General features: G+C 42.2%; 1 protein-coding gene across 9 annotated transcripts in view; it reads right to left on the reverse strand.

Moving 5' to 3' along the window:
* RBM39 (RNA binding motif protein 39) overlaps window positions 1-15,897 on the reverse strand; it is a 38,613-nt gene extending 22,716 nt beyond the window's left edge. For 2 of the 9 annotated variants that reach the window (XM_055373426.2, XM_055373425.2), the window contains exons 1-5: window positions 15,576-15,710; window positions 14,480-14,543; window positions 12,662-12,711; window positions 5,633-5,827; window positions 3,001-3,054 (exon numbers count right to left, since the gene is read on the reverse strand). In XM_055373426.2, the coding sequence (XP_055229401.1) occupies window positions 3,001-3,054; window positions 5,633-5,827; window positions 12,662-12,711; window positions 14,480-14,530 (350 nt within the window). In that variant the 5' untranslated portion in view covers window positions 14,531-14,543; window positions 15,576-15,710. Of the gene's footprint in view, window positions 1-3,000; window positions 3,055-3,150; window positions 3,217-5,632; window positions 5,828-7,883; window positions 7,956-12,661; window positions 14,544-15,575 lie in introns of those variants that run through there. The other 7 variants (XM_055373424.2, XM_055373423.2, XM_063702231.1 and 4 more) reach the window with 6 other exon arrangements.
* Between the last annotated feature and the right edge of the window lie 10,901 nt (window positions 15,898-26,798).

Here is a 26,798-nt window from a genome sequence, read left to right on the forward strand (position 1 = left end):
GAGATGGGATTCCAATGTGTTAGCCAAGATGGTCTTGATCTCCTGATCTCGTGATCCACCCGCCTCGGCCTCCAAAAGTACTCGGATTGTAGGCGTCAGCCACCACGCCTGGCCCAAAAAGGGTAATTTTTCTAAAACAAGGGTCAACCAGAAGCCTGACAGTTTAATCATAGTCATAAAACATATCACCAGACCAATCACAAATGCCAGACTGATCCAAAATCAGTGTAATGGATGATTCTTTACAACAAAACCATGTAATTGTAAAGTCAAATTAAGTTTGACAATCACAAATGGCAAACTTGCAGTGAAACCCCAAATGATTCTACAAATTCTACTTTACAAATTCAGATACAGTGTCTATTAACATCATCTCTGTTACAAAATATCGATTAAGGTTGTAAGTCATCCTTTAAGATGTAAGCCTAAACACGCTCTTTTCCATTTTTTGGACACTCTCAGGATGTACGGGGGTTGGGGTGGTCGCTCCACCTGTAAGATTTGTCACAAAAGCTTTTTTTTCTTTTTGGAAACGCAGTCTAGCTCTGTCACCCAGGCTGGAGTGCAGTGGTGTGATCTTGGCTCACCACAACCTCCATCTCACGGGTTCAAGCAATTCTCCTGCCTCTCTTCCCGAGTAACTGGGATTACACGCACGCGCCACTACATCCGGCTAATTTTTGTACTTTTAGTAGAGATGGGGTTTCACCATGTTGGTCAGGCTGGTCTCGATATCCTGACCTTATTGTTACAGGCGTGAGCCACCACGCCAGGCACAAAAGCTTTTAAGGCCAGGAGTAGCGTGCAGATTGCTTGGCCCTGGATTTTCAGACCAACTGAGCAACATGGCAAAACCTTGTCTCTACAAAAAAAATAGAAAAATTAGCAGGGCATGGTGGCTGCACCTATAGTCCCAGCTACTCGGGAGGCTAACCTGGGTGGGATTGCTTATGGCCGGCCATTAGAAACTGCAGTGAGACATGATTGTGTCACTGCACTATAGCCTGTGTGACAAAGAGAAACCCTACCTCAAAAAATAAAAAATAAAAATAAAAAAGCAAATGCTTTCTAGCCGGGGGTCTCAAAAAAAAAAAAAAAAAAAAAAAAAACACCCACAATGCTACCACCTGACAAAATATTCCTTGAACCGAAATCGTAGACTGAACAAATACAGTTCCTTTTTTTTTTGTAGACAGTCTTGCTCTGTCACCAGGCTGGAGTGCAGTGGCGCAATCTCAGCTTACTGCAACCCTCGCCTCCTGGGTTCAAGTGATTCTCTTGCCTCAGCATCCCAAGTAGCTGGGACTACAGGTGCACACCACCATGCCCAGCTAATTTTTGTTTTTTTTTTTTTTTTGAGACAGAGTTTCGCTCTTGTTGCCCAGGCTGGAGTGCAATGGCGCGATCTTGGCTCACTGCAACCTCCGCCTCTCGGGTTCAAGCGATTCTCCTGCCTCAGCCTCCCAAGTAGCTGGGATGACAGGTGCACACCACCACGCCCAGCTAATTTTTTGTATTTTTTAGTACAGACAGGGTTTCACCATGGCCAGGCTGGTCTTGAACTTCTGACCTCAGGTGATCCGCCTGCCTCGGCCTTCCAGAGTGCTGGGATTACAGGCGTGAGCCACCACCACGCCTGGCCTAATTTTTGTATTTTTAGTAGAGGCAGGGTTTCACCATGTTAGCCAGGCTGGTCTCGATCTCCTGACCTTGTGGATCCACCCACCTCAGTCTCCCAAAGTGCTGGGATTACCCGCGTGAGCCACCGGGCCTGGCCTACAATTCTTATTTTTAAGAGTAAAATAATCCATGGAAACTTCATTGAAGAACCTAGGAGTAACAATTCAAATCACTAAGACTTTTGAGATGAAATAGTTTTCCTCAGGACAGCCAAATAGTAAAACTTACTGTTACAACTACTTCTCCACATGAGGCTATTTCAAATAACTCATTATTTATTAATTCCAAAGTTAAGTGTAAAGTTTGATATAACTGCTACATTGCCAACACAAAGAAACATTTAACACGAATAAGCTAATTACCCGATTTGATCATTACACTGTATACATGTATCAAAACATAACTGTATTACCCATATACATAATCATTACATGTCCATTAAAAATAATAAATGCAAAAAGTTTATTTTAATTAAAATAGGAAAATAAGATTACATTAAAATAACTTTAGGCTGGGAGTGGTGGCTCCTGCCTGTAATCCCAGCACTTTGGGAGGCTGAGGAGGGCAGATCATGAGCTCAGGAGTTCAAGACCAGCCTGACCAACATGGTGAAACCCCATCTCTACTTAAAATACAAAAATTTGCCGGGCATTGTGGCACATGCCTGTACTCCCAGCTACTCGGGAGGCTGGGGCAGGAGAATCACTTGAACCCAGGAGGCAGAGGTTGCAGTGAGCCGAGATCCCACCACTGCACTCCAGCCTGGAGGACAGAGGGAGACTCCATCTCATAAATAAATAACTTTTGTGGCCGGGTGTGTTGGCTCACACCTGCAATCCTACCACTTTGGGAGGCCAAGGTGGGTGGACCATCTGAGGTCCGGAGCTCAACACTAGGCTAGCCAACATGGTGAAATCCCATCGCTACTAAAATAAAAAAATAGCCAGGCATGGTGGTGCATGCCTGTAATCCCAGCTACTTGGAGGGCTGAGGTAGGAGAATTGCTTGAACCCAGGAGGCGGAGGCTGCAGTAAGCCAAGACTGCACTACTGCACTCCATCCTGGGTGACTGAGTGAGACTCTGCCTCAAAATAAATAAATAAATATATAAATATATAACTGTTGCTTTAATTATATGAAATTAAAGTGAAAACTACTGAAAACTCAGTAGAAATTCACTTGACTTTAAAGTACTGGAAGTGCAAAAGAAAGCAAAAGCAAGATTTAATATGGTCCAAATTACTAAATATCATCAAATTTAACAGTACCATAAGCTGCAAAAACTTTTTAAGAGCTAAAGGCTTTAAAGAAGTAAACTACCTCACAGGGCTCTTGTCTTTTCTGAATGGACTTTTGCTTCGGGAACGTCGTCTGCTGCAAAGTTAAAAAGTTTCAGAAGTTATCCAAACAAGTACAGCATGTTAGTTCCTTGAAAAACAATTTAAACAATTCAGAAGTATGTTTAAAAACCTTAATTTGATGCTATGAGGCAACCCAATCTTTCCTCGGATGGCACTGTTAAATTTTGGTCCGGAGCTAAAAAGGAAACACAAAATTACACTAGTTACAGGTTTAGGGTCTTGCTAAGATCGCATTCATGCGCTCTCCAGCAAGACTAACATTGTTTAGGCTACTGCTTTTCCACCTCAGTTATGAAGAGGAAACAAAAATACTTGTCTCTTAACTTTATTCCCAGGCAAGCTGCCCTTGTATTTATCCATCCTGGACCACTGAGAGGTGCCAAGACCAAAGGTTACAGCCTCAAAATTTTTAGATTCTGAAAATGCACACAGCCATTTTCAGACTTTAGATATCTTTATAAGCTACATATATATATAGTCTTGAGAATTAAAAAAAAAAATAACCACACACACACACACATATAAAAAATAAATCCCTCTGAACTTCCCTCACACCAGCAGTAACTATGGTTAACAATTTGGTGTGTATCTTTGCAGATCCTCTCTTGGGAATATATGTGTGTACATGTACATATACAATTTTCATATACGTCTTCTTTTTGAAAGACTTCTTTTAAAAACTAAAGTGAATTCTTTAGTCATGCAACTTAGGTATTTCCCCATTCACCAGTAACTCTTAAGACAGCATGACACCACTTAACACACTACATACTTCAGTTGTTTGTTGCAAAATATTCCATTGTGAACATGTGAAGGTAATTTACCAATTCTCTAGAAAAATTTTGTGAGGACTTGTCAGGACTAACAGAGTGTTTTCACAAAGATCATAAAGGTAATTATTCTGTAGTAACAGTTTTTGTGACTTTTTAAAGACCAGGCTAACTTAAAGGGACTAGCCAGTTGTCCATTAGTGCTCATCCCGCTAACTTATTCCAGAAGAACAGCGAAATAAATAAATACATAGTGGCCTGTGATCCACACATCTGAATTAGTTTTCATGAACACTATGCCTACCTACAACAAGCAAGTATTTCCAAATAAAACACTTTATATTAACTTGACCCTTTGCAATTCAGACTAATGCTGATGACTGAGAATCATTTACTGGATGTATTACAGTTCTCAAATAATTAGTTATAAGCTATTTTCTTTCCCCTTTAATTACAAAATATTCTGAGTTACAGCCTCAAACCCAACATTAAGAACTAAGTAATTTTTTATTCAAGTTAAGCCATGATCCCAGCAAACAAAGTATCCATCACTCAAAGGAATTAAGCTAATTCCTTTCCCCTCATTTAGTTCATCCTGGTAAAAAGATTTAACATAATCCCATTTTAAGAATGCTCAGAATCTTGATAAATGGGACAAAAGCAGAGAATTTCCTAATGTTGTACAGCATTCGAAATTAAAATAGCATTGTGGTCCCATTTTCAGCTATTAAAAAGTTAATGAAATAAGCAGGTTGGAGGAAACCAGCATCACGGAGTTTAATTCTTTTTATTTTAAAGATAAAAGAGCCAGAATCGGAATTCATGTAATGCCAAAACATTTCATGAATCCATTAAGTGCTCTGAGCACTTTACATTTTCTTCTCATTCATTACTCATTAATAGCTTATCTGAAACTTATTATCTCCTTAAAAGGTTAGAAAACAAATGCTTAGCTTAGGGGGTTAAGTATCTTGCCCAAGTGATTCGGGTCTGTTTGTCTTTGAATTCCATCCTTAACCATTCAAATCTTAAAAGTTAGAAGGGTTATTTTTAATATATCCCAGAGTTTACAGCACTGTGTTTATTAAGAGGAATTAACCTCATAAAGCATTAAAGATTGCTAGATGCAATCCTTAGAATTGTAGGTGGATAATATAGTAATTTAATAACCATAATAAATTTGTTTCCAACTTTAAATATCCACATCCAAATTTCTAGTGATCTAATCTTCAAAACACTTTTAGTTTGGAATACCTTTTACTATTATTAACAAACCTTAAATACAGATGAGCCCAAAAAAGGATCTTTATCAATGAGCATACACAACAAATTCACAACTGGCCTGACATTTCAGCTGAAAACAGCCACGGTGACAAAGACTTTTTATTTATTGTTAACTAATTATACATGTGTAACTTAGTATTCATCAGAACTTTACAATTTTAAGTAAATATGTATTTAGCAAATACTGTAACAGCCCAGACACTTGTTAAGCTTTCTTAGGTATTTGGGCACTACAATGTCATCTTTTTCAAGCACTCTAGTGCTTTCATCCAGTTTGCGTTGATTGGCATACGATTTAGAAACTCTGATAGTTTAACAGAAAATAGTAAGTATGCCTAGTAAAAGCAAATTTTTACTTATTTGTCTATGCACTGTATTTTCACTTTACTAGTATTCAATGCCAATATCCTTAATTCAATACTTTTTAACCAATCATCAAAAAAATAAAATTTCACAATTCAAATCACTCAAGTTAAACTGCCATCTGAATACCCAGAGAATAACCCTCAAACCAAAATCATAACTATAGTTACATACTAAGGACTTCTGTAGCGGCCTCTAAATCTTCGATCTCGACTTCTTGAGCGGCTCCGTCGCCTCTCTTTGCTTCTACTTCGCTTTCTTTCACGGCTTTTGCTCTTTTTCCTTTCTCTGTCTCTACTTCGCTTCCGTTCCTTACTTTTGCTTCTCTTTCGTTCATGACTACGACTTCTGCTCTTGCTTTTTTTCCTCCTGAGAAGAAAAAAACTCGCCATTATCATGCTGGCTTAAGAACCAACCAAAATATACTACCGTTTATGGCCAGAATCATTTTTTTATCCTTTCATAAATTTCTTTGGCTAGTTTTACTATGATACAATGGTACATAATCATACTTAAAAAAAAAAAAAATCCTGTAATCTCAGCACTTTGGTAGGCCGAGGCAGGCAGATCACAATCACAAGGTCAGGAGTTCAAGACCAGTCTGGCCAAGGTGGTGAAACCCCGTCCCTAATAAAAATACAAAAATTAGCCGGGCATAGTACCGTGCGCCTGTAGTCCCAGCTACTTGGGAGGCTAAGGCAGGAGAATTGCTCAAACCTGGGAAGCGGAGGTTCCAGTGAGCCAAGATCCCGCCACTGGTACTCCAGCCTGGGCGACAGAGTAAGACTCTGTCTAAAAAAATTGCTACGTATAGTAAACAATATCCCTTTTGCCTTATATTAACATTACTGAAAATCAGCAGACAAGACATTATTTGAAAGACACCATCCTCTAAGAGTAGAACTGCAATTATCTCCTGAGAGTTAGCTATAGCTTTAACAAGCAAAAGGGCTTGTTGGCAAATACAAATCAAAATGTGAACCTTTAAATAGTTTGTCATACAACAGGCCAACAAAAGCATTACTGTAATCCGCAAGATAAATTAATAAAACAAACTTACAATAGAATATGTTCACATTCAAGTACTAGTACTGGTTCATTTATAAAAATTTTCATCAAATATAGTAATTTACCATTAAGTCAATTTTGCCCCCATTTACATATGGAAATATTTAACACGTTCAAAGGGTCACATAGACATCAACATTTCGGTTTTCATGGGCAAAACCGTAATGACAAAGGACAATAAGAACTAATGCAGGCCAGTGCAGTGGCTCACGCCTGTAATCCCAACCCTTTGGGAGGCCGAGGCAGGCAGATCACTTGAGGTCAGGAGTTTGAGACCAGCCCGGCCAACACGGTGAAATCCCCCCTCTACCAAAAATACAAAAATTAGCCAGGCCTGATGGTGCACGCCGGTAATCACAGCTACTTGGGAGGCTGAAGCAAGAGAATTGCTTGAACCCGGGAGGTGGAGGTTGCAGCGAGCTGAGACCATGCCATTGCACTCCAGCCTGGGCAAAAAGAGCAAAACTCCATCTCAAAAAAAAAAGCCAACTCCAAGGGCGGTGGCTCACACCTGTAATCTCAGCACTCTGGGAGGCTGAGGAAGGCAGGTCACCTGAGGTCAGGAGTTCAAGACCAGCCTAGTCGACATGGTGAAAACCCATCTCTACTAAAAAATGCAAAAAGTAGTGGGTCGTGGTGGCACAGGCCTGTAGTTCCAGCTACCGTGGAGGCTGAGGCAGGAGAATCGCTTGAACCTGGGAAGCGGAGGTTGGAGTGAGCCGAAATCACGCGCCACTGTACTCCAGCCTGAGCAACAGAGCAAGACTGTCTCCAAAAAAAAAAAAAAAGAAAAAGAAAAAGAACTAACGCATTAAAATACATTTTGACATTCCTAGACTTTAATGTGACCATTTCAAATACTTCCTAAAGTTACAATGAATACACCAGAAAATGGAGTATGCCATTTTTAAGCCAGTTTATAGAAACCTGTGGGATGCAATCAAAACCAATGATCAACTTGACCTTCACAGACCTTTTTAAAATCTCTAACTAAAAACCAAAAAAGCCAAACATATCTTTCTGCTCACTTCCGTAGTCTTCACAGTATACCACCCATTCATAATTAAATCTTATAATCTATACCTCTGTATCATCACCCAAATTTTAGAGGTGCCTTCAGATATTTCAATATAAATTGAAAGACATTTCAAAATCAATTTATTCCACTAAAATGTCTACTTGTAGTGGCTTAATGATTAAACATTTTGACAATTCTGTATCATTATCTGGATATGTAATTGTTTATTCCTTATCAAAGCAAAGTTACATATCACAAGAGCAACCGAGGTCTGCCTCAGAGAACCTGTAAGCAGGTCATCTTTAGAGTGCATTGAAAATAGAAAATGAAGACACCCACCTTCTGGAATCTTGAAACCCACACTCCAATCACAAGGAGATGTAGAGCTTTCCAAGGAGGCAGAAAGTTTGTCTAAAATTTCAAGATAATCCACCTGACTGTCAGAAATGTATATGCTAGGTAGCACATGACAGAAAATTAGGCTACACTCATTATTTATATAGAACTCATCAAAGCCATGCCCAGATGGGCAATAGGTAACACTCCAATTTTGTTGCCTAAGAAACCTAACACTATCTCTGTGACACTATTCCAACTATAGAACTCTGAGATTTCTAAAACCAAAAGTCCTAAATATATTCAATTAGGGGACAAGGTAAAAAGTAACTCCATCCCCCTCAAAAACAAAGTTTTTGTTCTGCTCATAGATGGGCTACAGCAAGAGAGGCAACCAACCTATTTACCTCTCATAGGACCCAAAACTTATTCTGCCAAAAGAAAATACTTGAAAATTGGAGAGCTAATTTTAACTTAAGGTCTTCTAGGACTTTTTGTAAACAAGTCCTCACCCACATCTGAAGGCAACCCCAGGCAGGTAAAAAGACAGCAACATACTAAGACATTCAGAAAATACAATCTTTTGCATAAAAGCCCAGAGAAAACTATAAGGGTGCAAGAAACCAGTATATTTCCAGCTTCAAAGAGCATTTATTATATTAACTAAAGAAGCGTTATCGAAATCCACACTAATAGTCAAATCCTGTTACAACTTAAAAGGGACTTTCCAAAGTCTTTAATGGCAGTGAAATTTTGTACTGAACATCACTGAAGTAAATGGTCCACTGGGCTGGGCCTTTGGACTTTTTGGTTATATGGCCTCTGCAGTAAAGGTGTTTTGCTATAACTGGATTTGACCTCTTCCATGTAAGAAGATCTAAATTTTTAATGCAAAGTATTCTGGAAAATAAGAAAAAAAAATAGAAAAGTCATTTATTCCAAAATTTATAGATAATCCACACCACAGTAGCCAATATATTTCAACTGTGTCATTTTAATGTTATCTTTTATTGAGTAATTCTCTAAAGAGCTTAACGGAATGGACGCTGATTTAGACTTTGCAAAACTGGTTACTTTAACAAATAATATTCCCACGAGGGCAAGCTCAAGCACTTAGGATGCATACCTTGACATATGCAAAAACTCAGGTTTACAGCTCTTCAGAAAATAGGTTGACAACCAGTCTGTGTCACAATAAACTTTGTTCCTTTTACTATTCTAGGATACTATGAAGTGTATGTTAAGAATCAGAATTAAACAATTAAAAAAATTTATACTCAGTCAACTGTTTCTCAGAACATGCCATTTTTCTACTACCTAACAAACTATAGCTCAATGTGGCTTTTAAGACAATGAAGTTTTAGAATGAAAAATGCAACACGGCACTTTCCTTTGGTTAAGAAATTTAATTTAGTACTAAAGGTTTAAAGCAGAGTGTTCTATATGTTTTATATCTATTCCTAAATACAAAAATTTTCTTCCAGGTAACTTTAAAATTAATTTGAAACATAAAGTTCCTTCAGAAAATCAAGAGTCCTGATTGAACAAGGGAATCATTTATTTATCACCTATAATTGACGAGAAGTCTGACTGGAAAGTATTTTAAGATTACCAAAGTGTTTTGAAAGGATCTTCCTTTAGACAATCTCATGGTTAAAGAAAATTGTCCATTCTTCTATTTAGTCCTGTGGTTCTCTACATTAGATAAAGGCCACCGAATATCACACATGGAGAACTTGATGCTCAGCTTCCTTGTAAAAGCTTGTAGCCTTAATCAGCTTATACACAGGATAAAAACAAGTAGACACCGGAGATGAACTTAGTGGCAAAAAGCGACATGAGAGAATGGTACAGTAACGAAGGTCTGTACCCAAAAGTGTACGTTCTTATCCTCCTGGCACTTGAAGCGAAATCTTTAGCCACTCGGCCTGACACCTAAATTGGATAATTTATGTCAATTTATATGGATACACCTTCCTGGGTTTTCTTTTGATTAGAGAATTGCAAAACAAAAACATTAGGAAACCATTACTGTGGCAGAAAGTCTAAAACCAGATGACATAAACCATACCTCTGGTTGGTTGCCTCAGATCCCACATCAAGACTAAACCCAACCTGATCCCCACAATTCCTTGTGATTGGTGAGGAACTATAAATGACTCCCATCCAAGCTTATACCAGAAAAAAGGAGCACATTTTCTACAAATTATATCATTTTTAATCCATTACCACATTATTTTAGGGGAACTACAAAAAAAAAAATAGTGGCTTATTAACAAGCCCTGAATAACATTATATAAAATTTTCTCATCTGTTTTATGAAATTTTATCAACCTACCTAACACAGTTGTAGTGAGAATGACTGACATACTTACTATGAAGCATTTAGGGATCTTAGGGGGAAAAGAGCCAAAAAGAAATCAAGTAAATGGCTATTTTTCTCTCATTTTTCAGTAACATAAGGTCGTAAGTATGACAGATTTTTATGTTTGTTTGAGACGGAGTCTCGCTCTGTCTCCAGGCTGGAGTGCAATGGCACAATCTCAGCTCACTACGACCTCTGCCTCCCAGGTTCGAGCAGTTCTCCTGCCTCAGCCTCCCGAGAGTAGCTGCGACTACAGGCGTGCACCACCACGCCCAGCTAATTTTTGTATTTTTAGTAGAGACGGGGTTTCACCACGTTGGCCAGGATGATCTCGATCTCCTGACCTTGTGATCCGCCCGCCTGAGCCTCCCAAAGTGCTGGGATTACACGTGTGAGCCACCGCGCCAAGCCCAGATTTTTTTTTTTAAGACGGAGTCTCAGTTGGGTCCATGTCTCACGCCTGTAATCCCAGCACTTTGGGAAGCCGAGGCAGGCGGATCATGAGGTCAAGAGATGGAGACCATCCTGGCCAACATCGTGAAACCCTGTCTCTACTAAAAACACAAAAATTGGCTGGGCATGATGGCTCACGCCTGTAATCCCAGCACTTTGGGAGCCCAAGGCAGGTGGATCACGAGGTCAGGAGTTGAAGACCAGCCTGGCCAGGATGGTGAATCCACATCTCTACCAAAAGTACAAAAATTAGCCAGGTGCGGTGACAGGCACCTGTAATCCCAGCTGCTCGGGAGGCTGAGGCAGAAGAATCGCTTAAGCCCGGGTGGCAGAGGTTGCAGTGAGCCAAGACTGCGCCACTGCACTCCGGCCTGGGCAACAGACTGAAACTCCATCTCAAAAAAAAAAAAAAAATTAGCCAGGCGCGGTGGCGGGCACCTGTAATCCCAGCTACTCGGGAGGCTGAGGCAGGAGAACTGCCTGAACCCAGGAGGCAGAGGTTGCTGTGAGCTGAGATCGCGTCATGGCGCTCCAGCCTGGGTGACAAAAACGAAACTCTGTCTCAAAGAAAAAATAAAGACAGAGGCTGGGTACGGTGGCTCACACCTGTAATCCCAGCACTTTTGGAGGCCAAGGCAGGCGGATCACGAGGTCAATCCTGGCTAACACAGTGAAACTCTGTCTCTACTAAAATTACAAAAAATTAGCCAGGCGTGGTGGCAGGCGCCTGTAGTCCCTGCTACTTGGGAGGCTGAGGCAGGAGAATAGCGTGAACCCAGGAGGCGGAGCTTGCAGTGAGCCGAGATCACACCACTGCACTCCAGCCTGGGCAACAGAGCAAGACTCCGTGTCAAAAAAAAAAAAAAAAAAAAGGCCAGGCGCAGTGGCTCACACTTGTAATCCCAACACTTTGGGAGGCCACGGCAGGAGGATCATGAGAGGTCAGGAGATGGAGACCATCCTGGCTAACACAGTGAAACTCCCTCTCTACTAAAAATACAAAAAAAATTAGCCAGGCGTGATGGCGCGCGCCTGTAGTCCCAGCTAATCGGAGGCTGAGGCAGGGGAATCACTTGAATCTAGGAGGCAGTGGTTGCAGTGAGCCGTGATCGAACCACTGCACCCCAGCCTGGGCGACACTGCCAGACTCCATGTCAAAAGAGAAAAAAAAAAAAAATCACCTGAACCCAGGAGGCGGAGGTTGCAGTGAGCCCAGACTGCACCACTGCACTCCAGCCTGGGCTATAGAGCGAGACTCCGTCTCACAAGAAAAGAAAAAAAAAAAGTGGATCTCATCATATCTGTTACCTAAGACTTTTCGTACACTGTTTTCTGTACTAGTCTATAGTACAGTTCTATTGAGTCACTCATCTTACCCAAATAAAGTGTACAGATATATTCATAATTTCCAAAATCCCCACCCTGTTAAGTCTAGAGTTTATAAGGCCTAAGATAATGAAAGCCACCTTTAGAAGTACTTAAGTACTCTGTTGCATCACTTCCAAAAGGGCCTCTGAGCAGCAAGTTGCAGAAATAATTCACAGCTTTGACTCCTTCGGCAATTTAGGGCAAACAATACTTTCCATGGCCTAGTTATCACCTAATTTAACTCTTTCTACCTTTTAAGATCAATGCATATATAAGTTTTATCAGTAAGATAACCAAATATTAAACCAAAGTTAACAAATTTAAAACAAGACAACCTCTAATACAGAACTTGCCACCAGATTGTCATGATGGACTTGGAGGGGAAGGTATCTGAAACTATATTCTGAAATCTAAGCAAAAAAATCCACAGTTCCTCCAAGAGTTTGTCTCAAAAGGCAAAGAACCAATTTTCTAAAAGCAGCAAAGAAAAGCTTCAGAAGAGAATTTTGTATACTTTAGCCACAGGAACACAACTTAAGGTCTAAAACCACAAAAAAGCTCACCACCCTCCCCCAAGCCCCTTCTTAAAACTCACTTTTTGCTACGTTCTTCATGGCCGTTGGCACTGCTCAACTTGTTCTCATCCTAAGCAGGGTTGATAGAAGAACATCATGAGGACGAAGTGGTAACATTTCAAGTTGTCAAAGGGTAAAGGGAACAGGAATAAGAAAATACAAAACAATTTTAAAACTAATTATTTACTTATAGTTTAACATGGAAGGCTATAAAAAAATTTAGATGGGTATGTGTTTAACCACTTTGTTGCTTACATTTAAGTCATCAAGATACAAAAATAAAAAAATTTTCCATATTAACATGTTAAATTTTACTTTCTTATATAGTTTAAGATATTAAGTTATCCAGATTTACAATGTTGAAGTGGTTAAATATAATTTCCATAAAACATGAAGTCCTGTTTTGAGTTTTATTCCATGTGCTATGGTCCCTTTGGTCAGTACCATGGCTCTATTTCTGCCTAAGCCCCAAGTGGCCATGCTAGCAGCCAGCCACTATCGATTTCCTGTGACCGATGCCATTCCTGAGATCTTCGCCCATTTCCGTTGGAGGGTTGGGACTGTAAGAGCTTGATGCCACCTCTGTCACACATCTCGCCCTGAAGCAAACAGGGATTCACACTGCTTTAGTAATGTTGACTCCCAAGAACCCAAGAAAGTCAATTAATAATCCACCAAGTCCAGCCTAAACATTTCCTACTTCCATACCTGTTTACATGGAATTACATCCATGTTAAAAAAAACTAAGACACAAGAATCTTAACATTAAAACAGAAAGTAGCTCTTCAAGAGTCTAAGCATTACAAAATTATACACTATTTAAATCTATCAAGAATTCATCCAAATTGGTACCACATGGTCGTGCTATACAATCCAAAACAAATGTATTATTTTTAAAAGGTTTAGTGAAATGTTTATTTTAAAGTTTGATTACATCAGCTATAGGAGTAAAGTGCTAACTTACAAAGCTTACAGTTTGTGACACCAGTGATAATGCATGCATACTGCTATTTTCACCACCAACTGGTGAAACAATGAAAAGACAGTTTACTTTTACTGAGATACCGAAATGAGTCAAAGACTATATTAGCCAATATAATTCCTTTGTTTTTAGTGTGAAATACTATGGTAGGGCCTAATTAAAAATAAAAACAATATGGAGAACAGTAAAACAGTCATCAAGTGACTCTAAGCTGTGATACTGCCTCTTGTATTTTTTTTTTTTAATTTCTATTCAGGGATCCAAGAATTTTAGTAATTATTAACTGAGCAGCAGATTGCCACTGGACTGTTTTAAGATTTACTATTACCAGTCTTACATAGATACATAAATTTTAAAATCTCACCCATTTCTTCTTATAAGACTATCAGAAGATTTAACTTGCCACAGACTGGTTATGCTTTGTTATTCTTGGACCCCTGCTTTTTCCCAAACCACTACATTCACCTTTTTGCTATACCAAACTGGAGGTGGTAATTCTTAGTTGAGTCATTTTACCTAGGGGACCACGGTACAGCGATAAGTCACTCAATTACTACCTTATGATTGACAGTTCACACTGGAATCAAAGGTGAATTCATGGGAGTAGAGGTGAGATATCGTTAGGCAAGTCTACAAAGAGAGATAGATGGGCATTTATTCATCACGCTGAAGTGAAACTACTGCACAATATTATTACATCAATAGCATATATTTACTTTTGTAAGTTACACGTAATGCATCTCTGATAAGATAAATCAAGAGGGCTCCGGGGAGGTTAGTTTACATTTCAGCAGTAGTTTCGTGAATAATGCTAAATTAAGAAATATATAAACCTCACCGACATGTTTTTTCTCACCTTCTTGTAAGGAGCCTCAAGCATTGCTTCAATATCAATATCGTCTGCCATTTTCTCTAAACGCCTAGGAAAAGAACAAGACAATTTCTTGAATAAACATTTTTTTGAGATGGAGTTTCACTCTTGTTGCCTATATCGTCTAACATTTTCTCTAAACGCCTAGGAAAAGAACAAGACGATTCCGTGAGTAAACATTTTTCTTTTTCTTTTTTTTTTTTTTTTGAGACGGAGTTTCGCTCTAGTTGCCCAGGCTGAAGAGCAGTAGCGCGATCTCGGCTCACTGAAAGCTCCGCCTCCCAGGTTCCAGCGATCCTCCTACCTCACCTCCCGAAAAGCTGGGATCACAGGCGCCTGCCACCACGCCCGGCTAATTTTTGTATTTTTGGTAGAGACGGGGTTTCACCATGTTGATGAGGTTGGTCTCGAACTCCTAACCTCAAGTGATCCGCCTGCCTCTGCCTCCCAAACTGCTGGGATTACAGGCGTGCCACGTTTTTCAAATCGACTGAATTTTTTTTCTCAGCCGACACACTCGAAAACTTAAGAAAAACCTCCAAAAGCCCTACAATTAATGACTAAAGTGACACGCACTTTAAGCCTAACCAGGTTTGGCTTACGTAAGTAAATCCAAAACGCCTCTTACACGAAACACACGAAAATGAAGACTTCAATATCCAATATTTAAAACTCTGCTGTCAACTCCAAAAACAGAAACTGGGAGACCCGAACGAGAGCGCCTCTTTCCGCGCAAAAACCCGCGCTGCCATTTTAGGGGCAAAGGGAAACTCCCTCCATTGGGAGGGGTTATGAGCCAAGGCAGCGTTCAACTGGCGCCATGTTGGGAGGTCGCGGCCGGCCCAGGCCTCGAGGGAGACAGATCACCATTCTACCGCGGCCTCTCGGGGGTCCCTACCGCCCCAAGAATCCAGACTATACCCGACCGGAAAATAAGGGTGCGGTCACTGAAACAGGGCCGATTTCTCGAAAACCACCCCCCACCCCGGTCGCTAAAGACCGCCAAAAGCGCCCCTCAGCCCAAAATGAAGCCAAACCTCGAGAAAGCTGAGATAATACGCGGGTCCGCAACGCCCCGTACCTGTTCCGGCCTTCGGGCGCCTGTGGTGCTCGTGTTCGGGAAGAGATTGCTGCTGCTGCTGCCGCCGCCGCCGCTTCTGTTGCTACTGTTAAGCCCCTAGGCCCAGGCCGCGGAACCGCCCAGCCCGAATATCGGGTTCCAAGGACGGCTAGGCCCGAGAGAATCTAAAAAAAACAATGGAATTAGAGAAGCCCACGCGGGAGAGCAGGACGGCGGCTTCGGCAGCTCAGGATCCACCCCTGCGACAGCGTCGACAAGCTCCCTGAAATGGCGGCCGCTGCTTCCCTGTACTCACATTCACCAGCACACATACACACACACAAACACACGGGGCCTCACAGAGCCCTCAGCACGGGCTCTCGCGAGAAGCTGCCCCAAGCTCCAAAGCTGAGCGGCCGAAGTATCGCGAGACCTAAGTATGGCTCCGGCGACCGTAGCCCAATCTCGCGCAATGATTGCGCCATAGATATTCCCATCCCCCATTCAGTGAGGCGCCTTTCACTCCCTCTCCGCGTAAGCACCCAAATCTCGCGAGACAGAGCGGGTCTCTAGGGCAAAGACAGTTGGTAGGCTGCCTGTCAATCTTTCAGAGAGCTCCTCGCTGAGTGGAGCTCAGCGGTCACCTCCCCCTCGTGGCGCCTCCTCACGGCCATCTGAAGATTCCTCCCGCACAGCCGATCGCCCCCGCTCCGGCCTCCCACACAGATGGCTGTCAAGGTCGCCATAAGGCAACCTAGTCCTTATGGCGATAGGATAAAACGGCCATATTCAGATTATCCGCTGAGGGTGGAGACGAAGTGGAAAAGTGTATCAGAAGGCCAGAAGAAGAGATCTTTAGGGGTAGGGGGAGGGGGGAGATAATAAAAATAGATTTCCCTGTCATTTGGAGCCAATGGCGCGGCCTCCACTGTCGAGCTTTGAAACAACCTTGGAAATAGTGGAGAAAAGCAAAAAAAAAGGTGGAAAAAATAAACTCTTGCTTCCCTTGGCATGGGATCAGTTTTGTGCCCCGAATTTAATCAGCTCTTGTGTCAGGGTTGCTACCGTTCCTTCAAAAATGTTCCCCTTCCTGAATATTGCTGAACGATTTGGTGAAAAAATAAGACACCCCCCCAACAAAAAAAGAAAGGCCCCCTTCCCCCTGGGACCTGGCTCCTCTCCCCTGAAGTCTTCTAGATGCCAGGTAATTAGAGTATGAATTAGCCATTTGTTCTTTGGTCAGTACTGTGTGAGGTTTCCTCCTAGATGCTGGGAAAAAAACCTGGAAAGAAGTCTTCAAAGCAAAAATCTTACCCTCTAATCTTAACAGTCTAATGATTGAGGGCAGAAAAGATTGGAAATGAGACGCCTTGATTAGTGTAACTAGCTGCTCCAACACTGTGTGACCTTGGACAAGCAAATTAACTTCTCAGAGGGGATCTTTCATTTCCTGATTTAAAAGAGGACGTACTTAGTAGCTAGACTAAGCTACTTGAGACTGAGGAAGGCAGGTAATGCTCAGTACTGAATGTTTAGAGGTTAGCAGGGCATGTCTGCCCAAGTGGACCCTCAGTAAATTAATGAATGAAGGCTCAGAAGGGCTATAGTGAAGATTAAATGATATAATGTCTGTAAAACGCCTGGCAAATATTTGATTTTCAAAACAGCTAACTTCTGTTTCTGCTAAACAAAATTATTTAGAGCAAATATAGATGTTAAGTGGTTTTGCCTCTCAGGTTAACTTTACACACAGGTTAGGATTTATCTTAGAGGATTATTAATAACAGTTATTTTGTAGTTAGAATACTCCCTTAATCCTTTTTCTGAAAATTCAGATCCTCTTTTTATTTTATTTCTGAGACAGTCTCGCTCTGGACGCCGGGCGCAGTGGCTTATGCCTCTAATCCCAGCACTTTGGGAGGCCGACGCGGGTGGACCGCCTGAGGTCAGGAGTTCAAGACCTGACCAACATGGCGAAACCCTGTCTCTACTAAAAATAAAAAAAACCTAACCAGGCATGGTGGCAGGCGCCTGCAATTCCCAGCTACTTGGGAGGCTGAGGCAGGAGAATCACTTGAACCTGGGAGGCAGAGGTTGCAGTGAGCTGAGATCATGCCATTGCACTCCAGCCTGGGTGACAGAGATCGAGACTCCATCTCAAACAAAAAAAAAAAAAAAGAAAGAAAGAAAGAAAAAGAAAGAAAAGAAAACCGTCACAGGAAATTGAAGCATAATATGTCAGAAATAAAGCAAGCTAACCTCTGCTATCTCTTCCTGCCCCTCGGTAATTCCAGTATTATGACTTGTGCAAAATGAAAGCATGAAGATGGCACTTGGTTTTTCTTGTTTGTTTAGGAACATGACATGACAGAATTTGACCTTAACCGCTAGACTTCTTGTTTGGGAAGAGGAAGGATTTAAGCTCTAAGTCGCTTGATGATTTAAGATCCCTTAAATAGTTTTCTGCTCAAGGACCATCAGAGGCAATATGGCAACTTAGCAGATCATCAAGAAATGCCGTTTGGAAAAATCAAGTTTCTGAAACAAGTATTTTTTATGTTTAAAAGAAAATATCCCCAGGCATGGCGGCTCATGGCCTGTTATCCCAGCACTTTGAGAGGCCAAGGCAGGAGGATTGCTTGAGTCCAGGAGTTTGAGACCAGCCTGAACAATATAGCAAGACCCTGTCTCTACAAAAAATTTAAAATTAGCCAGACGTGGTGATGCATGTCTGTAGTTCCAACTACTCAGGAGGCTGAGATGGGAGGATAGCTTGGGCCCAGGAGTTCAAGACTGCAGTCAGCTGGAATCACGTGCCACTTCACCCCAGCCTGGGCTACAGAGCAAGACCCTGTCTCTTAACACAAAAGAAAATATCACGAACATAAGATACTTTTCATTCACTTTACAAAACTTCACTAACTCTGGTTCATGAACTTTCTATGTAAATTAATTCCCCTTTCATCATTTTGCTTTCAAAAGATGGAGGAATAGAGCTTGAAATAGAGCCAAAAAGGTAATGAATATACTTACAGAATTTAGCTGAAAACTAAATGTATTTTACCAATGTGGATTTTTAATTTTTTAATTATTAAGGGTACATTTTAAATGTATATGTTTATCAGATACATGTGGTTTTGTTTTGTTTTGTTTTTTGTCCCCAAAAATCTACAGCAAGTAGAATTGTTTGGTTTTTTAATTGAGACAGGGTCTCACACTGTCCCACAGTGTGCAACATCATAGATTACTGTAACCTTGCACTCCTGGGCTCAAGCAATCCTCCCAGCTCAGCCTCCCAATTAGCTAGAAAAACAGGTGCACATCACCATGCCCAGCTTAATGTTTTAAAAATTTTTTGGGCTGGGTGTGATGACTCACTCCTATAATCCCAGCACTTTGGGAGGCCAGGATAGGTGGATCACCTGAGATTGAGGGTTTGCAACCAGGCTGACCAACATAAAGAAACCCCGTCTCTACTAAAAATACAAAATTAGCCAGGCGTGGTGGTGCATGCCTGTAATCCCATCTATTTGGGAGGCTGGGGCAGGAGAATCATTTGAACCTGAGAGGCAGAGGTTGCAGTGAGCCGAGATCACGCCATTGCACTCCAGCCTGGGCAACAAGAGCGAAACTCTGTCTCAAAAAAAAAATTTTTTTTTTGTAGAGATTTGGGCTTCAAATGTGATGTTTTGATAAAGGCATATTATGTGTAATAATCAAATCAGAGTAATTGGGGTAATCCATCACCTCAAGCATTTAACATTTCATTTTTTTTTTTTTTTGAGACAGAGTTTCTCTCTTGTCGCCCAGGCTGGAGTGCAATGGCGCGTTCTTGGCTCATGCTCTCGCTCTCTCTCTCTCTATATATATATGTGTGTGTGTGCATGTGTGTATATATATATATATATATATATATTTTTTTTTTTCGAGATGGAGTCTCACTCTGTCGCCCAAGTTGGAGTGCAATGGCACAATCTCAGCTCACTGCAACCTCCGCCTCCCAGGTTCAAGCAATTCTCCTGCATCAGCCTCCCAAGTAGCTGGGATTACAGGAGCATGCCACCACACCCGGCTAATTTTTTGTATTTTTGGTACAGATGGGGTTTCATCATGTTACCCAGGCTGGTCTCGAACTCCTGACCTCAAGGGAATTGCCTGCCTCGGCCTCCCAAGGTGCTGGGATTACAGGCGTGAGCCACCTCGCCCGGCCTTTTTTTTCTTGAAACAGTGTCACTTTGTCACCCATGCTAGAGTGCAGCGGCACAATCACAGCTTACTGCAGCCTTGACCTCCTGAGCTCAAGAGATCCTCCCATCTCAGCCTCCCAAGTAGCTGGGACTACAAGCACATGCCACCAGGCCCAGGTAATTTTAGTATTTTTTGTAGAGTTAGGTTTTTGCCATGTTGTCCAGGCTGGTCCCCAACTCCTGGCTCAAGGGATCCTCTCCTCTGTGCCTCCTTAAGTGCTGGGATTACAGGCGTGAGCCAGCATGCCTGACCCTTTTTTTTTCCCCCATATCACTAGGACAATGGGAAACTTAAGCCCATTTCATACAGATGTAATTAATTTTTTTTTTTTTTTTTTTGAGACGGAGTCTCGCTCTGTCACCCAGCCTGGAGTGCAGTGGCGCGATCTCCGCTCACTGCAAGCTCCGCCTCCCGGGTTCACACCATTCTCCTGCCTCAGCCTCCCGAGTAGCTGGGACTACAGGCGCCTGCCACCACGCCCGGCTAATTTTTTTGTATTTTTAGTAGAGACGGGGTTTCACCATGTTAGCCAGGATGGTCTCCATCTCCTGACCTCGTGATCCACCCGCCTCGGCCTCCCAAAGTGCTGGGATTACAGGCGTGAGCCACCGCGCCCGGCCAGATGTAATTAATTTTAACACTCGTGACCTTTGCCTGATTTAGGCAGATGAAATTGTATCTCCCCACCCAGGTTCCTTCTGCACTTGATTATCTCATCAATCTACTGACTGATTGAATTGTTTTAAATACTTGCCTGTCTATTGGCACAATGTCAAGGTTATTCTAGTGACATATCCAAAGGTTTTAACTTACATTTGTGAATCATGTTTTTTGAGACAGTCTTGCACCATCTCCCAGGCTGCTTGGAGTGCAGAGACTTAGTTATGGTTTACATGGTTTACTACAGGCTCAAACTCTTGGCTTAGCTTCCCGAAGTGAATCATTAGGTTTTTGTTTTTTGTTTTTTTTTGAGATGGAGTCTCGCTCTGTTGCCCAGGCTGGAGTGCAGTAGCGCAACCTTGGCTCACTGCAACCTCCACCTCCTGGGTTCAAGCAATTCTCCTGCCTCAGCCTCCTAAGTAGCTGGGATTACGGGCACCTGCCACCATGCCCGGCTAATTTTTTTGTAGAGATGGGGTTTCACCATGTTGGCCAGGCTGTTTTTGAATTCCTGATCTCAGGTGATCCGCCCGCCTTGGTCTCCCAAAGTGCTGGGATTACAGGCATGAGCCAACATGCCCGGCCTGTTGCTTGTTTTTTTTGAGACGGATACTCACTCAGTCCACCCAAGCTGGAGTGGAGTGCAGTGGCTTGATCTCAGCTTACTTCAGTCTCCTCCTCCCAGGTTCAAGTGATTCTCCTGCCTTAGCCTCCCAAAGCAGCGGGACCATAGGTATGCGCCACCACTCCCGGCTAATATTTGTATTTTTAGTAGAGACGGGGTTTCACCATGTTGACCAGGCTGATCTTGAACTCCTGACCTCAGGTGATCCGCCCACTTTGGCCTCCCAAAGTGCTGGTATTACAGGCGTGAGCCACCGCACCCAGCTTGGTTTTTTGTTTTTTTTTTAATAGTCTCACTCTGTTGCCCACGCTACAGTGCGGTGGCAAGATCTCAGCTCACAGCAACCTCCACCTCCTGGATTCAAGCAATTCTCATGTCTCAGCCTCCTGAGTAGCTGGGATTTCAACCAAGTGGGCCCAGGTAATTTTTGTATAGTTAGTGCATATGGGGTTTTGCCATGTCGACCCAGCTGGTCTCAAACTCCTGGCCTCAAGTGATCAGCCCTCCTTGGCCTCCTAAAGTGCTGGGATTACAGGTGTGAGTCGCCGTGCCTGGCAAAATGATTAGTTTTTAAGAAGAAATCTAGGCCGGGTGTGGTGGCTCAAGCCTGTAATCCCAGCACTTTGGGAGGCCAAGGTGGGCAGATCACCTGAGGTCAGGAGTTTGAGACCAGCCTGACCAACATGATGAAATCCCGTCTCTACTAAAAATACAAAAAATTAGCAGGGTGTGGTGGCGGGCGCCTGTCATCCCAGCTACTCGGGAGGCTGAGGCAGGAGAATCGCTTGAACCCGGGAGGCAGAGGTTGCAGTGAGCCGAGATTGCGCCATTGCACTCCAGCTCGGGCGACAGTGGGAGACTGTCTCAAAAAAAAAGAAGAAATCGTTCAAGGGTACATCCCTGGCCACTTACTTGAGGTTGATACCACATTAACTTTGCTTGGGATCACTGTCAAAAATCCTGTCCTCAAACTCAAGATAATTTCGTTAGATCCGATGTGAACTAGATAGGGAAATAACTGATGCTTTCTGTCAGAGTTTCATCTTTGGTCAAAAAAGTAAAATGTTTTGAACTCATCATAGTTACGGCAATGAAAAAAATTAAGGGGCACTCATAATAGCCCATGTGTCCATTCCATGGCCAAAAGGGTTGCCCAAAATGCTACTTTAGATTAAAAATAAAAGCAAAAAGATTCAATACACGGTAACATAAAATGTAATTTACAGCCCGGCGCGGTGGCTCACGCCTGTAATCCCAGCACTTTGGGAGGCCAAGATGGGCGGATAACAAGGTCAGGAGATCGAGACCATCCTGGCTAACACAGTGAAACCTCGTCTCTACCAAAAATACAAAAAAATTAGCCGGGCATGGTGGCGAGTGCCTGTAGTCCCAGCTACTTGGGAGGCTGAGACAGGAGAATGGTGTGAACCCGGGACGTGGAGCTTGCAATGAGCCGAGGTCATGCCACTGCACTCCAGCCTGGGTGACAGAGTAAGACTCTGTCTCAAAAAAAAAAAAAAAAAAAATGTAATTTAGAACACTCATTTAGAACTTATCAGTGAAATATACTGTTTACTGATTCATTCAGTGTTTATTTAGTACATCAGGTAGGTGAAATACTCATTAAGACAATTTGTGGCCAGGTGCGGTGGCTGATGCCTGTATTCCCAGGACTTTGAGAGGCTGAGGCAGGTGGATCATGAGGTCAGGCGTTGGAGACCAGCCTGGCCAACATAGTGAAAACCTATCTCTACTAAAAATACAAAAAATTAGCTGGGCGTGCTGGCGGGCGCCTGTAATCCCAGCTATTTAGGAGGCTGAATCCCTTGAACCTGGGAGGCAGAGTTTGCAGTGAGCCGAGATCGCATCACTGCACTCCAGTCCAGGCGATGGTGTGAGACTCCAATTCAAAAAAAAAAGAAAAAAAAAGAAAATTTGTGAGCCCACAACTAATCAAAAGGATAATCCTTTTTCCTTCAAGAGTTTTCAGTTTATTGAGAACACCTGAAGGAACATAAAACCATATTCGAGATACTGTTTTGCATTGTACTAATAAGATTTTGCATAAACTCAATGCTTTAAACATCAAAAGTCAGGGTCTCGGCCAGGCACGGTGGCTCACACCTATAATGCCACCACTTTGGGAGGCCAAGGCAGAGGATCACTTGAACCCAGGAGTTTGAGACCACCCTGGTCATCATAGCAAGACCCTGTCTGAGAAAAAATATGGAGTCTGGCAGTGTCACCCAGCAGGCATTGTTTGGTGGCATGATCATAGTTCATTGCAGCCTCAAACACCTGGGCTCAAGAGATCATCCCACCTCAACCTACCAAGTAGCTAGGACTACAGGCACATGCCACTACACCTGGCTATTTTTTTGTCTTTCATAGAGACAGGATCTCTCTGTGTTGCCCAGCCTGGTCTTGAATTCTTGGTCTGAAGCAATCATCCCACCTCAGCCTCCCAAAATGCCGGGATTATAGGTGTGAGCCACCTAACCTGGCTAATAGTATTAATAATAGCATATTTACATAACACTTCACACATTATAAACCTTTTTCTATATAAAATCCCATTTATTCCTCTATATCAATTTATTTCCTTTTTTTTTTTTTTTTTTTGAACCAGAGTTTTGCTCTTTCACCCAGGCTGGAGGGCAGTGGTGCGATCTTCACTCACTGCAACCTCCTGGGTTCAAGGGATTCTCCTGCCTCAGCCTCCCAGATAGCTGGGATTACAGGTGCATGCCACCACGCCTGGCTAATTTTTGTATTTTTAGTAGAGACGGGGTTTCACCATGTTGTCTGGGCTGGTCTCGAACTCCTGGCCTCAGGTGATCCGCCTGCCTCGGCCTCTCAAAGTGCTGGGATTACAGGCGTGAGCCGCCGCTCCCAGCCTTGTTTATTTCCTTGAATGAAATACATTGAAATGATCAGACTATAATGGAAGTGATCACAGAATCTGCTTCTGAAAGTAGCTGATTTATGTATTTTATCAGAGCAGTTAGGGAGATTTTTTTTCAACATTTTATTATGAATATTCTCAAACAGAGGTTGAGAGAATAGTACAGATGCCCACCATCTATTTTACATTTAACATTTTTCAATGTTTGCTATATCACATATTCATCTATCCCTTTGTCCATCCATTCATCCAACTTAAATTCTGTGTGCTTTTCAAAGCAAATTGCAGACATCAGTATACTTTATTTCTAAACATTTCAGCATTGCATAATATTAACTAGAGTTTTTTTTTAAATCTTAACTAGAGTTTAATAGTGTTCACAATATTTTTAAATGACATAATATTTACATATGGCAAAACGCACAAATCTTAAATGTACCAATAGATTAGTTCTGACAAATGCTTACAAATCGGGTAATGTTCTGTTAACTTTATTAAGTAAAGAAATAGCAGACACAGGCACAGAGGGTCAGAGAAAGCAGTATATTTTGTCCCAAAATATCCTGATTTGACAACCGGAGAAATGGATAAACCATTGCAAATTAGGAGGCAGAGTATTGTTTAAAAACATCTGCTAACAGAAGCAAAAATAATGCAGTCGGGCACAGCATTGCAAAAGATTTAGGAATTAAGCAAATCTAGCAATAGAGAGGAAGATTCTGCTGACAAGGCATCACAGGATGGAGATATACCTTGAAAATGAAGGATGGCAAACAAAAGAAGCATCAACTCAACAGTGGTTTTGAATGAAAGGCATGTGATTTCATGATGTGAATGAATGACCTTGTACAATGAATAGCCCAGAAAGACACGGCATCTCTGAAAGGATGTAGCTAATAAACTCATTCTTTTGGGGTTTGAAAAAAATAGGTTCTTAACAGTCATTTTCTGTAAGAGGTCTACAGACATACATCTTGCCCAAACATCTCTAAATAACCAGCTCCCTAGCCTACCTAGGTGGCAGGAACCTATAATCTCAGCTACTCAGGAGGCTGAGGTGGGAGGACTTCTTGAGCCCCGGAATTCATGTACAGCCTGGGAAACACAGTGAGACTCCACCTCTAAAATAAGTGAAATAAATAACCAGGTGCCATCTCAATATATAAATGAAACATCAGAGTTGGAATATGTGCATCATAGACATGAATTGTATGCTATTGTTGTAAAAGAGCAAGGGATGCCGGGCGCAGTGGCTCAAGCCTGTAATCCCAACACTTTGGGAGGCTGAGGTGGGGGGATCACGAGGTCAGGAGTTCAAGACCAGCCTGACCAACATGGTGAAACCCCATCTCTACTAAAAATACAAAAATTAGCCAGGCGAGGTTGTGCGCACCTGTAATCCCAGCTACTCGGGAGGCTGAGGCAGGAGAACTGCTTGAACCCAGGAGGCGGAGGTTGCAGTGGGTGGAGATTGCGCCACTGCACTCTAGACTGGGCAACAGAGTGAGACTCCATCTCAAAACAAACAAACAAACACAAAAAATCAACATGGGATTTTGGTAAGAATGTGGAGAAATTGGAACCCTTATAGTTCATTGGTATCAATGTTTACATATTAATGATATAGCTGCTATAGAGAACAGTTTGGCAGTTACTCAAAAAGTTAAACATGGAGTTACCCTATGACCCAGCATATACATTCCTAGGCATAACAAAATAATTTAGAACAGACATTTGGCTGGGCACAGTGGTTCATACCTGTAATCCCAGCACTTTGGGAGGCTAAGGCGGGCAGATCACTTGAGAGGAGTTCAAGACCAGCCTGATCAACAAGGTGAAACCCTGTCTCTACCAAAAATACAAAAATTAGCCAGGCATGGTAGCGTCTATAATCCCAGCTACTTCGGAGGCTGAGGTGGGAAGATCACTTGAACCTAGGAGGTGGAGGTTGCAGTGAGCCAAGATCACACCACTGCACTCCAGCCTGGGAGACAGAGCAAGACTCCATCTCAAAACAAAAAAACAGATAGTCAAATAATCACTCATACACAAGTGTTCATTGCCGCACTGCTCACCATAGCCAAAAAATGAAAACAACCCAAATGCCTATCAACTGATGAATGGATAAACAAAATGTAGTATATTCAGACAATGGAATATTATTCCGCTATAAAAACGAAATACTGATACATGCTATAATGTAGATGAACCTTGAAAACACTATGCTAAGTGAAAGAAGCCAGACACAAAAGGTCACGTATTGCTTGAAACCATTTATATGAAACATCCAGAGTAGATAAATCCATAGAGACAGAAATCAGATTGGTAGGCCGGGTGCAGTGGCTCACTCCTGTAATCCCAGCACTCTGGGGGGCTGAGGTGGGCAGATCAGGAGGTCAGGAGATCGAGACCATCCTGGTTAACACGGTGAAACCCCATCTCTACTAAAAATACAAAAAATTAGTTGGGCATGGTGGCAGGTGCCTGTAATCCTAGCTACTCAGGAGGCTGAGGTAGGAGAATCTCTTGAACCTGGGAGGCGGAGGTTGCAGTGAGCCGACATAGCACCACTGCACTCCAGCCTGGGTGACAGAGGGAGACTCCGTCTCAAAAAAAAAAAAAAAAAAAAAGAAACCAGATTGGTCTTTGCCAGGAGCTGGAGGGAAGGAGGAATGTGGGGTGACTACTTAATGGCTATAAGGTTTCCTGTTGGGGTAATAAGAATTTACCAGAACTAGATCTACCTAGTTAAGAGTTCCAGGTAGTGGTAGCGATAGATGCTCTTGATCGAGTTGTAAAGCCCAAA

This window comes from Gorilla gorilla, chromosome 21 (assembly GCF_029281585.2).
Source record: "Gorilla gorilla gorilla isolate KB3781 chromosome 21, NHGRI_mGorGor1-v2.1_pri, whole genome shotgun sequence".
NCBI lineage: Eukaryota > Metazoa > Chordata > Mammalia > Primates > Hominidae > Gorilla > Gorilla gorilla.